Genomic DNA, 14365 nt, shown 5'->3' on the forward strand with positions numbered 1-14365 from the left:
CACTAACTTGACTATTTGTGGACTCAGAGTTTGTCGAGTTATCCAGAACACCAATGAATAGATTCATAAAAGACTACTTTTTACAAATAAATTTATTACTAACATGAGTATTTTTACATATTGAGTAAACAATCATCAAAGACATGCTGAACATTAAATGTTGAATTTAAATTCAAACTAAATATTCTTTAAAAATTTTCCTATTTTTGTAGGCGCCCTGTCAGCTGGTGACTGTCGAGTAAGTGAGGTTCTATTGTAATAATAAGTTTATTTAATTTACAATTACAAACTACAATGAACTAAATTTGAAAACAAAGTAGTAAAATAAATAGAAAAAACAAGTTTTTTACAAAGTTCTTTCTTTGGCTCGTCTTTGGATTTGTTCATATGTCGATATTGTAGCACAACGGATTGAGTTATCAAATAATTAAATAACTTACGTCATCAATCCATAAATTTCTGTGGAGTACGCGTTTCAACCATCAGGTAATCCTCAGCTCCACTGTCACTAGGTTGAATCTGTTTCTATGTTGCTTTGTAGCAACAGCGTCGATGTATTAAATAAATAGTCCAAACACATTTTACATTTATCACACATACACGACGACACGTACGAAACATTTAGGTAACGAAATACTATGATATAACACCGTGCGCACGGCTGGACGGGCTCAGGTTTGCGGCTACACTCCGCAAATCAAAGGTTGTGTAGCCGCAAACCTGAGCCCGTCCAGCCGTGCGCACGGTGTTATATCATAGTATTTCGTTACCTAAATGTTTCGTACGTGTCGTCGTGTATGTGTCATAAATGTAAAATGTGTTTGGACTATTTATTTAATACATCGACGCTGTTGCTACAAAGCAACATAGAAACAGATTCAACCTAGTGACAGTGGAGCTGAGGATGACCTGATGGTTGAAATGCGTACTCCACAGAAATTTATGGATTGACGACGTAAGTTATTTAATTAGTTCGATTTGTTTATAAAGAAGAATAGCCAAAGTGCTAGTCCCTATAAGAAATTTCCAAATTATACCTTTGGAATTACCTTTTAAATTATTATTACTAGTGGTTGAAAACTCGGCCAAAACCATGTAATGTACACGTATTGACTATTGGATACTGAAGTAGGCATCCCATTTATATGGACCAGATGCTGTGTCATTTTTTTTATTAAAAAAACATTTAGTTGTGTGAGCCAGTCGCGGAATGTGTGTCTTAAATTATATTTTCTACCTTATTTTTTGTTGCTGACAAAGTTGATGGGTCATAACAGTTGATATAGCTAATAAACATGTGATTGTAATTTCTTCCATTTGTTTGGATTTTCTGTTTATATTTCGTTGTTATTTCGTCACCAGCATAGCAACCCATAAAGCCCATGTTAATTTTTTTATAATTTCAAATCCATTTTTCGAGCTTATTGTTTAGCCTATTTTAATTGTTAACCCTTTCAGTGCTAGGCCAATAATTCATATTTTGTAAGACTTTTTTGTTTGCCTTTTAATTCCATTACCTGTTGTTGAATTTTAACTGTCATGTTGTCACTATTTTATTAATTAGGCTAATTTTGAATAATGACACAATAAGAAAATATATAAGAAAGATAAATCCCGGTATTTGTAGTAAACATTAAATAAAACTTAGTTTTTGTTGTAATTTTCCTGGTTTTCCTATAAATTTTTATGTTCTGATAGCATTATTTGAAACCGAAATCTCATAAAATCAAAAGACATATAGTTTACAATGTAATATTGAATTTAACCCTGATTTAGTTGGACGAGGTTATCGTAATATAGCCATTTTAGGGAAACTAATGTTTTGCAGCAAAGTCTCAGGAACACATTTACTACTACTAAAACTAAAAGATTGCATCTAAATAGTCCGTGACTAACTGGTGCTGCTACCTAGTAACGCATTGAACAACAATCTGCAGCGCCATCTGTTCGCAATCGGTGGCGACAGCTTAAATACAGGTTTTTGACTCCCCAGTCTTCAAGCACAGATAGCCGAGAAGGCTAGGGCGTGTGTCACTTGGCCAGTGGCATTCGTCTGCTCGGGTTCGAATCCCGTCCTGTGTGGCAAATAATTGGTGACCTGTGTGTTTGTAGCGATATACTACAACCACTGTGGCATAGTGAGGTGTTCATAATCCTTGGTTTAGACATACACCTCGAAATCATCGGATTGGGCGAATCTTTTAGCTAAGTGGTTGGTAGTGTATCCTATGAACATACAGGTCACCAATGGCCGTTTTGCTATTTTTTTTTAAAATAACCTTCCTCTCTATATCCCTTAGGGTTTTTTTAAAACAACGATATATCATTTCATAGCACTGAAAGGGTTAAAGGGATTTTGCACATCTACAGGAAAATATCTTTCTAACAGTATACGCACATTTTCCCTGTGATGCACACGAGCTGAGAAAAAAGGTTTTAAAGAAACATGCTTGCCTATTAATATATAGATTATAGAATAACCAATAAAAGTGTAAAACTACTATTTTTTACACATAAACTTTTAACTATATTTTAACCCTCCGAGTGTCCCTTGTTTTGGCCTTAATGTCTGCCTATTTTTTGCTCATTTGCAAGGTTTTATTAAAACGGATCTGAGAAGCTTGAAAACAATGTTAATTATACTGTTCTATATACCATTTTGTTTGGAAAATCATGGGCTTCAATATTATACATAAAACATAAGGAAAATTTGTTTCAAAAAATTTTTTAAGGTAAAAAAAAATATTTTGGAAAATTTTCAAAAAAAAAAAAATAGTTCGCGCTCAATGAAATTGTATAAATTATAGGCCTATAAATATTTGAAAATGGCTATTTTGTTCTAAATTTTATGAGGATTACAAATATATAATAATATAAGGAAGTAGATTTGCAAATAAATAAGTTATGGGCAAAAAACTGATTTCAGTACATAGCGTTTAGCTAAGAATCCATAGCCTAACCATAGCTAGGAATCTGGCTGATAATTTACATCAATATCACTACCTACTTCTTCAGGATCATCAACCAGCCCTTCAAAATCACTTAAATCTTCTTATAATGCACCACGTATATCACTACTTTTGATTTTTAACACTAAAACAATGATAAACGTAATAAAACACATCAGTCATCGGTACGAGGTTAACCAAGCTGTTTACAAATAAGCACGTCAGCTGTCTGCTACAATATTTTCGGAACTAAAATGAAAAGCGCTTAGAGACAGACCTCCGGAGAAAGCTCTGAATCTGACAAATAAAACGATACCTAACTCGATCCAGTTTAATCCGATTTTTTTCAGTCATAGAGGCTTCGCCGTAAACAGTGTTTGTGAGTCGATGCATCGACACAAAACACTACACAAGGTGTGTTATGTGTCGAAGCATCGACAAATAACACTCAAAGGGTTAAATCCAAAACTTTTCTAAAATCTTAAAATATCTACAAATATTTGGGTTAAGCATACACTAATAATAACACAATAACAAAATAAATGTCCAGAATCATTCAAACTATCCATTCAAATGTTTAACTGATATCCAAATTTCTGTTGATATATTTAATAGCTATTCATAAAATTCTTTTAGAGCCAAAAAGTAGAATAAATGTTTTAAGACCTCAATACTCAAACTGACCATATTTCTTTGAATAATAATATACAAAGTGTAACAGGTGTATCACAGATTAGGAAGAAAATGCTACTTGCCTGTTGGTGACAATAGCTCTTTCTTAATACGTTTCACTCCCCTTTTTTTATAGTCCTCGTTTTTCTGTGTTAGCTTTTTTATCATCTCTGACTGTTGGTTTTGCAAAAAAGAGTCATTCACTATTTGATTTTCCAATTGTAGTATTTTTTCTTCCAAAAGAGTTTTCTGTTCTAGAAAGGATGTTTGGCAGTTTTGGCATGCCTGAAAAAAATAATTACAAATGATAATAATTACAAAAATTATAAATAAAATAAAGGACACGATAGTATTTTAGCTGATTAAAAGAATGTCCCTACAAGTTTCTGGTTATTGTTGTATATCAAGTATGTGTATACAATTATAGTAGGCCTATACAATTAATGTTCATTTTTTATAAAATTAAAGGTCAATGTCAAAGTCATCTTTACTGTCACATAACATTTTTTTAATTGCTCTAGCACAGCCAGACAAAACAGGCGACATTGTCAAACCATACTAAAATAAACTAGCTTATTGGTAAAAATAAATACATAGTAACAAAACAAACAATTCACAATGATTTGTCTTCAAGAAACTGATCTATACTATAATAATTCTTTTCCAACAAAAAATCAACAATTTTTTTAAAGATAGGATGATTTTTAAAGATAAGATTTTAAAGATACCTACTAATCCTATTATTAATTTGTAGTACCCAAGCAAATTGTTAAAAAATCGTTTACCTATATAAGAAGGTGTCCTTTCCACAAGATTCAATCTGTGTAAAGGATATTGAAAATCTGTATGAAACCTAGTGTTATAATTGTGCCAATTATTTTCACTGTGGAGTTTTTCAAAATTTGATTTCACATGCAATAAACATTTAAGAATATAGAAATTAGGGACGGTTAAAATCTTTAATTCTTTAAAAAGTTGTTTGCTAGAACATTTTACGCAATACGGGTTTAAAAGTCATAATTCTAAGTATTCTTTTTTGAAGTTTAAAAAGTTGATACGGAAAATGGATGAAATATATTTTTTTCAGGCAGTAATAGGGCTACAAGGCCTTTATTTTTAAAGACATGTTTTTAGGCGAGGTTTATTATATTGATCAGCTTGTGGGCTTCACTCACCTTAATTTGTTAATCCAGGACTCGTTAAAATGTAACACAACGAAGACACAATCACACTACATACACACACATAAAAAATCATCCTTTACGACGTTTTGGGGGACATTTTTGGTCCTGCGTAACGTCGAAGTAAATCCAAGGACGATTTTTAATGTGCGTGTATGTTGTGTGATAGTGTCTTCCTTGTGTTACATTTTGACGAGTCCTAGATTAACAAATTAAGGTGAGTGAAGCCCACAAGCTGATCAATAAGGCCTTTTCTTACAATTAACCTGATATGTCAATCAAGTATTATAAATCAACACAAATACATAACAGATCTCCCAGTACACAGTGTATTAAGTGCTCTTTTCATCATTCAAGTCATCTGACATTAAACATTCTTTGACTGAGACTTTATTTCCTTCGGAAGTCGCAAATTATGTTAGTCGTAACTCGTAACTCACCTCACTTGTCGTTTGTAAAGACTGTTTCAAAAACATCAAATCTGCGGTATTGTCATCTAAACTACCCTTCACTGCTTGTAGTTCCTCGGATAGACTCATTGTAGCCTTCCAGCTGTTATAGTCAACACTGGAAAAATCAAACATCACCAACATGTAGTAAAATCCTGATCCTCTTAATAGCTATTTCCAAACTAGTGCCCTTTCTATTTTTAACTTTCAATTCAACATGCATCAACGAATGCGGCATTGCAAGCGCTTTGAGGCATACCTTATAGCTGTCACACTCACGCCTCACTTTCCTAGTTGGGAGAAGACGACGCTATTCTGATAGGAGGAATTGGTGCGGTATATTTAGTGTTATTGAAAATTTCACAAAAGTAAGAAATCAAGGTGTACAATGTGGAAAAAGGAGTACTAATACAACTCACAATTTGTCTTATTTATTTATTTCATTTTAAGGAGTGATAAATTTTCTCTGGACGATTTTTCAAATATATAAAGCGGTTGTAAGTTAAAACGCACAGAAATAAAAGGCTGGTGGATCATCTTGCGCTTTGGAATGGAGCTCTTTTGGAATAATTTCGGGCATGCCATGACGCATGCGTTACTTGCGTCCATCTGCGTCAAGGTATACGCTTGGCGTACACAAAAACGCACGATTGTGCACATAGTTATTCAGGGTCAAAAAGCCAACAAGGGATCAAACCGATGGTATTTTTGTAGAGTTAAATTCTTGGTCAATGGGGTGATTTGGGTAATACAGTAGAACCCCTCATATCCGGCCACGACGGGACCAAGCTCATGGCCGGATAACGATTTGGCCGGATAAACCAACCTACTATGAAAATGACAATTCATACCTAATAATAATAGGTAATCAAAATATGCAGTCAAAAGTATCATTCCAGCCTTTTCTGGGATTTAAAAAAATAAACATGTTTGTAAAAAGACAAAAAATATTTTTAGGTTAAAGTCGTTAAGCAATGAAACAAGTACAGTACAAATATGATGATTCCAGGTAACAAAAGGTATTAAATGGTGGTAAAAAAGACAATAAATTGGACTTGAAGATCGTTATGGGACTTAAATGGTACATGCATTTCAACTTTACATTCTTATCCATTTTGTGAAATACAAAGATTAATGTACTGTACTAACCCCGCTTTGGAAATAATCAACCAACTGATCAGAGGTTAGGCCTACTAGCTCAATTGAGTATAGTGACACAGCAAATAAATGTATAAACATAAACAAACAGATAAATACTGAGAACAAATTGTTTGACGACTTGAGCAGTCAGAAAGACTAGTGCTTGCATCTAAACGTCTGTAATCTGTGAGAAAAACATTTTGATATTGGCTTCCTGGAAGGGGCCGGATAAACAGAGGACCGGTAAAACCAAGGCCGGATATGAGGGGTTCTACTGTATCATCATAGTCAAATAAAAACATTTAACTTATATGTATAGTGTAGTTATAAATGCAACAAATAAGTGTGTTGCAGTAAACAAGATAAGTTAACAGTACATATATGAAGTATAATCTTTAATTCCAATAAATGAATCAAAGCTGCACTAAGTCTGCTAACAGACAAAACTATCTACGCTTCAAATAAAGTATGCCTAAATTAAAATTACTAAGAAAACTGTCAAATACTAACAAGTTAACTGATTTCCAACTTCCAATAGCCATTCTGTTGTTTTTGAGAGTCCCCCATATTTGGATTTGAAAAAGAATCTAAAGGCAATCAATTTCGTTTATTACCAACTTCAATAAAACTGTAGACCCTCAAAATAAGGTGATCAAAATTGGACAACAGCCATACATTACAGTTTTTGATTACGTGGTCTTTATAAGAATTTAATGTTAAAATCAAACTCAAATGAATAATATAGGCCTATATGTTTAATATGATCATATGAACTTTCATTTTAATCTTAGTCTACTACAACATATAACATAGGTAATGTTTTACTTACATTTGCATGTTTGCTTTCAAAAATTCTGCAATAACCTGTGCTCTTTCTTTTGCACTATTACACCATTTGTTTTGTTCCTTTGTCATGTTGTCTAGTTCAGAAGTTAATAAGTTTTTCTCTTCTTCTAAGTTGTTAATTTTCAAGTTTGCTTCTTGAAGACTGGTGCAGAACGCATTGTGTCTTAAGCACTTTGCATTTAAGGATTCCAGTTCTTTCAGTTTCTTCTGGATTGCGTTGTCTTTTTCTCTTAAAATACGGTTCTTTTGTCTCAAAATACTGTCCTTTTGTTTTACAGTTTTTTGTAATCGTTTTTTTGTTTCATCAATGTCATATTTTAACTTTTCCTTCATATAACAGTAGTCGGAGAGTTTGAGAACACGACATCCTATTTGCGCATTTGTTTTATCAATCTCATCTCTAAGTCTCATATTCTCTTTTTCTAGAGCGAGGTATTGCATTTTCATTTCACAATCCTTATATTTGCAGTGCGAGCAGCACCCTCTCGGAATCTACAAACAAAGTCACTTCATTGAAATACAAATTCAGGCAAACAATATTTATTAATCGACACTGCTTTATAAAACAAACAGTAAGTACAGTATCCCTCCACCAAGCTGAATCCACTTTTTATAAAAGTGGCTTTAACCAGCCCACACAACAAGAGAGTGAAGGTATGCTTCAATAAACAGTGAATGTGTGTTGATTATGGATTAGAGCCAGTGCTAAAATCAACACAGCAATGGCATACCTAATAAGCTAATAAGCTACAGCGGGGTATGGACAAGGACTTAATCAATATTAAATCTAACATATTCAATATTAAATGGGAAATTCACTAAAATAACAATACAAATAAATATGAACTGTTTACAAATAGTTTAATTTTGAGAATATATGATTGAGAACAGATTTAAAAAAAACTGCCTAAAAGAAAATTAAAATTCAGCTGAGTTGAATCACTTTTTTTACTATCATAAATTTGAACCAGAGGGGAAATTTGTTTTCTGTACCAACTGGTGAGCCAATTCAAAATTTCTTAAGACCAGTTGGTTGCTTTTAGGGTTTTGATTTGGGTTTTCTTTGTGAAGGGCTTTAAGGGTATAGCAGCCTTCAAAATGTTGGTTGTTATATATTGTTAAATAACATGGAAATTTTAAATGAACAATTTTTAATTTTCTCTGTAACCAATCAAAACTATGGCCTGTCCCTGTCAGTTTTGATGTGGTACATGAAGACAAAAGAAAACCAATGTATAATCATGCAGCTCTTCTGCTCATCACAACCAAAATGTTGAAGGCAGCTATATTTTTGCTAGGCCTATATTGTTTTTGTACTGTGATTGGTTACAGAGAAAATAAAAAAATTGTTCATTTAAAATTTCCATGTTATTCTTATGGAGAATATTACATGATGTTGCAAGTTAGTTGGCGATCAAACTTGGCTAATTTATTTATTTCATTTCATACTCCAGGCATAGACAGGCAATTTAATCGACCTCCGTACCTCACCTAAAATTCAAAAATTTTGATTCAAAATGTCCGAAATTTCACTTTGATTCCAAAAATGGTTGTCGCTTTTCTAGGAAACAACCCGTTTACCCAGAAAATCGGAAAAACCCTGAAAAATTTTTTGTACGGGAAATGACATTGTGGGTACTTACTCAAATTAACCGGTAAGTTTGAGCAAGCTGGACAAGAATATGCAAGAGTTTTCAGGATCCGATGGATATTAACGGCGATACGGCTCGGAAAAGAGTTGGAAAATCTAGTTAGGACCAAAATTACCAAAGATAGGTTGGGTTAGGTTAGGTTATCAATAACTTGGGTATTGTTAGTAACCTAACCCAACCTAACCTTACCTTACCTTACCAATCCTAACCTAACCCAACCTAACCTAGTTTTGGTCATTTTGGTGCTAACATAATTTTCCGATGCTTTTCCGTATCTCCTTAAAAATCCATCGGATCATACAAATTCTTGGATATTCTTGTTCAACTTGCTCTACCGGTTAAATTGACTACACACAATGACATTTTCCATCAAATCAATTTTTCAGACATTTTGAGAAAAAAAATTTGAATCTCGGGTGAGGTCCGGAGGTTGAGATAATTACCAAAACACGCTTTTTAGTTTCCCTGTAGTCTCTAACCTAGGTACTCGTTAAACATAATTGTTAAATTAATAGATTAATTGAAAATCAATCCAGGCAAATGGAAATTCGCTTAGTCGGCAGGTTTGCTGCAGCGGGGGTATTTGGGTATGTTATCACACTAACGGACACACAAACGGTATATATAATATACATAGCCTACATAAATAAATATATAGGCCTACTAGCAGAGTAGGCCTACCCGTCCTTCGTACGGGGTTGGCATATAAGTTTAAAATGCTTATTGCAGTTATACTCAAGCTTTGCGTTTGCATTGGGAGAGGACAAAGTTTGATAAAATTTGCTTCTTTAAATTGACGGTATACTAATGGTATTACACATCTACCATAGTCTAATGTTCTACCACTTCACCTAAACAATAAAGAAAAATAAATAATTACGAATTCACAAAATATCACAAATTATTCATGACATTAAAATATAACTGTAAACAACCCTACTTTGACAGTTTTCATTGTGTATAACAGTTTTTTTGTTACTGCTCAGTTCAAATTAGCTGTTTACATAAATGCAAAAAAAAATTACGCCTATAGTGTTACACCCTGTTGGTAAATCTTAACTTTTTAATGCTTTTGTATAGCCTATTAACTTTTTTAGTTGCAACAGCTAACTAAATTCTTCAATTCCCTTTAAATATGAATACTCATAAGGTTAACAAGGGAAACTATAGAGCCACTGGGGCGGAGCCCGAAAGGATTCTTGAATAGTCATTTATTCCATCTTTAACCAATACAATATTGTGATTGATTTTGTCAAAAAATAACTACATCCTAATTTTGGCTACATTGTAGTTGACAATTAGACAATATGGCATGCTATAATATTCTAATTTAGTTCTGAGGTTTTCCAGATTTCCTAAACTAATACACAGAATAATATCACAGTAGCTAGGCCTATAAATTATATCACAGATTGAGATTGGCTGCAACTTCAAAGGACTTAATACCTAGTCACGAATCCGCATAAAACCCGACCTACCTTCCTCACATGCCTAAAAAAGAACTGATTATTTGGTTTCAAAACGAATTGATTTGATTTCATTCCGCATTAGATCAAGTCTGAACAGTTGTTTTCTCTTCTCACTCAGTCCTCACTCCTCACTCAGTACCGACCCGTCCAGACCACGCCTTATTACCATTACCTTCAGTACCGCTCAATTATCCTTAGATTCGTAATCCTAACCTTCGTTTTACGGCCACTACCACTACGGCCACTTAGGAATCTCTCCGACAAAAACTGATTGCATTTTTGGACTCAGCGAAAAATACTGTAAGTAGACATATACCTAAGTATTACATCATATCCCAGTGTAAATACAGTACCTACTTAAATATTTGCCTTTAAAAGATAGGCATAGTATAGCTTGTTTTGACCACTTATGGCTAGGCCTAAACAAATGGGCTGCACTTTAGTTTATACGTCCTACACTCAACCGAATGAAAATATCTATAGCCTATTTATAAACTTAGGCCTATATTATTCGATATATATTCATTGGAATGAGTGTAGGACGTAAACTAAAGTGCAGCCAACAAATGTACCGGTAGCCTAACTGTAAGTTACACTGGTATTGAGCCAGAATGGTCATAATCCATCAAAATGTGTTAGATATAAACAATTAAAACGACAAAATTAGAAGCAGCTGCACTTTACTTGACGTCCTACACTCATTTGATTGTTTTTTTCGATTTGATATTTTCATTTGATAGTATATCGTTTGGTTAGTTAGGTTAGGTTAACCTTACCTAACTAACCAAACGATATATCGAATGAAGCAATCGATTAATCGATATATCGATCGATATTTTCATTCGAATGAGTGTAGGACGTCAAGTAAAGTGCAACCGCCTTAGCGTACTTAAAAACATATGCTATAGACCCTGAGCCTATTATGAAAGATGGATAGAGAAATAATAGGCCTAGCCTAAACTTACAGCTAAGTTATGTAGAATGTTACAGTAGCAACTAGGTTACCTACACTGATTACCTAACATAGAATTAAAATAAATAAACGGCTATACATATTAAACCTCAAATATCTAGCTACAATTAATTAGGTCAATTTTTCATTACAAAATGTATAGGGGGTCTAGAGACAAGCAAGATTAAACAAGCGGCATAACCTAAACTTGAAGTCCAGTTCACAATCACCTAGTAATTTACAGCTAACAAAGCTTTTTCAGAAGAAACTTACCGTAGCCATGGTTAAACCTGATTTATGTTCGTCGACACAAAAAACTTTCAAAAATATAATACAAACTTTAAATTTTTATTCGATAAATACGAACAAACGAACGCAAAACGTATCTGCAGCGGCACGGCGGCATGTCTTCACTTCACTCACTACACTACTCTTCTACTTCTTCTTGTTTTGTCTTTTTTCAAGCTATGCTGAATGCTGGTTGAGTGCAGTTGAGTGGAGATTGAGTTGATGTTTTTGTTTTTCATTTTATTTTTCAATTTTTTCTTATTTGCCTTTTTATAGTGCTTAAAATATTGTAGTGTAGCTTAAGATACACATTTTTCTGATTCGATGCTTTAAAATTCTACTATACTAGGGGTCGTCCAATAGTCGAAAACTCGCAATAACTTCAGTAATTTTTGTCCGAGTTTAATAAAATTTAGCTTGAAGGTGTTAAGGCGTGATAAACTTGAATGAGTTCGCGAGCCAGCATAATCGGACTATGGGAACGGGGTGTTATGGGGGGTTTCATCGGGTAAAAATTGGGCTTTATCTTTTTTGACCCTCAAAACATAACATTTCCCAATTTCTCTTTACACTATTTCAAGGAACTTAAAAAACAAATAATTTAGTATATAGAAGTGTCTTTTTAGGGTTACTGGTTATGAGGAAATTTCAAAAAATTGTAAATTGATTCCTATGTTAATCTTATGGAGAATAATTTAACTTTGGTAGTTTGCTTGTTTATTTTGATCAAACTTAGGAAATTTATTTATTTTATACCAAGCTATTTACTAAAACACACTTTACCCTCCCTGTAGCAGCAAACCTTGGTACTTGTTAAACCAATTGTTATCCTATATATTAAAACGAAACAGGGTTTTTTTTATTTCACGATTCTGAATCAACCACTTGACGGATTTTTATGATTTTTGTGTTGAAAGAAAGATAATTTTGAGAACTAGGGAATGTCGAAGCCATAATTTTAGTTTAGGGTTTCAGTTTTTTAGAAATTAAGTTTAAATTTTCAAAAAGTCTAGCAGCCGACGGACGAGTTAAATTCGTTTTAGTGGTGGTTTAACTAACAGCTGGTTTCTAACTGTCATTGAAATGTTTATGTTACCAGTTGTTTGTAAACAAAAATATTGATCGTCAGAGTTTGCCTACACACTATTTTACTTTAAAATGCAGTTTATTTTCTCGTAAAATATCTATGTTATCAGGAGATTGTGTAATTTTGAACTAAACATTTTAAATGTATAATCAAGTTTCGTCATAAATGCAATCCGTCTAAGTAGTGCTTAATCCTTGAAAATATAAGTGGTTTACGTGTTGATACATATTTTCCTAGATGTTTGAATTTAAGTATGACTGCATACAGTACACATTTTATTCGTAATGAAAATGTCAACCGGTGTAGTAGGTCTCCAGAAAACTGACCAGTAAGCTGCAGGGTGTCAGTAGAAACCAAAATCGAATTATACCATATCATAACTATACCAGTAGTACTGTACGATTCAGAAACTTGATAAAAGGGTAGGCTACATTCCAAAAGTAGACCAAAAGACTCGGATCTCGGATGGGCTGGGCAGGCTTTGCATGTCGGAGAGAAGATACTTCAACTTTTAGAAGTGTATTCCAAGGAGTACTACAAGGTAGACGACCACTTGGAAGACCAAGTAATGAAAGTCATCTTCAGACTGGTATATTCCTGTCTTCCTGTCATCCAGAAATGGCAGGGGATAAATGAGAACGGGAGGCCAGGATCATTTTCTAGATGTTTCAGTAGCCAAGGTGGGTATGCCGATTCATGTCTGGGTACGGAATCAAAAATCAAATCAAAATCTGTTTTATTTCCAGAAATTATTTACAACATATACATATACAAAATACGAACAATAGTCCCGCATAGGCCGTAAAAGACCTGTGCGCGGGACGAGCTCTATTACAAATAGAAATATTCTTTAAAATTAAAACTAAATTAATCAAAATTACAATTAAATTACAATTAAGCTATGAGACAGCTACAGGAACAGTTAATGCTAAGTAAAAGGTATTCGAGTGAATGGAGTTGCAGTTACTGATATCTGTTATCTGTACGCTAAATATTGTTTGGTGTACTTGTGTATTAATTATTGTTAGGTACTGTATACTGAACTGATAAGTGTCTCAGACTGATCGAGCCCAATCTCCGACAGCCAACTGCTTACCAAACGTTTATAAACTGGAAGAGATACTTGTAGATCTCTAATCTCAGATGGTATATTCCTATACAAAAAATTTCCAATATAAAAAGCATTGGTAAGGTTTGCAGACTTAAAAACTCGGGGTACCTGCATACCTACATTTACAGCTCCTCTGGTGGGATAGTTATGTGTGATTGGCGTCAGTATCAAATCTTGATTGGAATAGGTATATACAAGTAAAGTTTTGATAAAAAGTTGACGCACCGAAAGTAATTGAGTGTTTTTGAATAATAAATTTGTAGGGAAACGCCTGTTGAATTGAAAAGCTATTTTAATAATTAGTTTTTGTATGACAAACAGTGGCTTTAAAATATTACTACTAGCTCCTCCCCATACTGTAATTCCATATTGAAGTACTGATTGGACAAATGCATAGTATAACATTTTTATTTCATTAACGTTAAGAATTTCGCGTACGTTTCTAAAAACATAAATTAATTTCCTAAGTTTTGTCTTCAAATATTCAATATGGGGTTCCCATCTTAACCTACTATCCAATATCACTCCCAAGTACTTGTAATGATCTACTCTCTCCAAATGTAAACAACC

At 33.5% G+C, this 14365-nt stretch overlaps 1 protein-coding gene across 1 annotated transcript in view; it reads right to left on the reverse strand.

The window, feature by feature from the left end:
* LOC129002944 (uncharacterized) overlaps positions 1 to 11698 on the reverse strand; it is a 16212-nt gene extending 4514 nt beyond the window's left edge. Inside the window, exons 1-4 of the mRNA XM_054431083.1 lie at positions 11583 to 11698; positions 7220 to 7728; positions 5242 to 5368; positions 3704 to 3905 (exon numbers count right to left, since the gene is read on the reverse strand). Coding sequence (XP_054287058.1) covers positions 3704 to 3905; positions 5242 to 5368; positions 7220 to 7728; positions 11583 to 11591 — 847 coding nt within the window. The 5' untranslated portion in view covers positions 11592 to 11698. The remainder of the gene's footprint in view (positions 1 to 3703; positions 3906 to 5241; positions 5369 to 7219; positions 7729 to 11582) is intronic.
* Positions 11699 to 14365: the final 2667 nt, after the last annotated feature.

Source organism: Macrosteles quadrilineatus, unplaced genomic scaffold (assembly GCF_028750875.1).
Source record: "Macrosteles quadrilineatus isolate MER2022 unplaced genomic scaffold, UCM_ALF_1.0 Scaffold_1__1_contigs__length_201487025, whole genome shotgun sequence".
Taxonomy (NCBI): Eukaryota; Metazoa; Arthropoda; class Insecta; order Hemiptera; family Cicadellidae; genus Macrosteles; species Macrosteles quadrilineatus.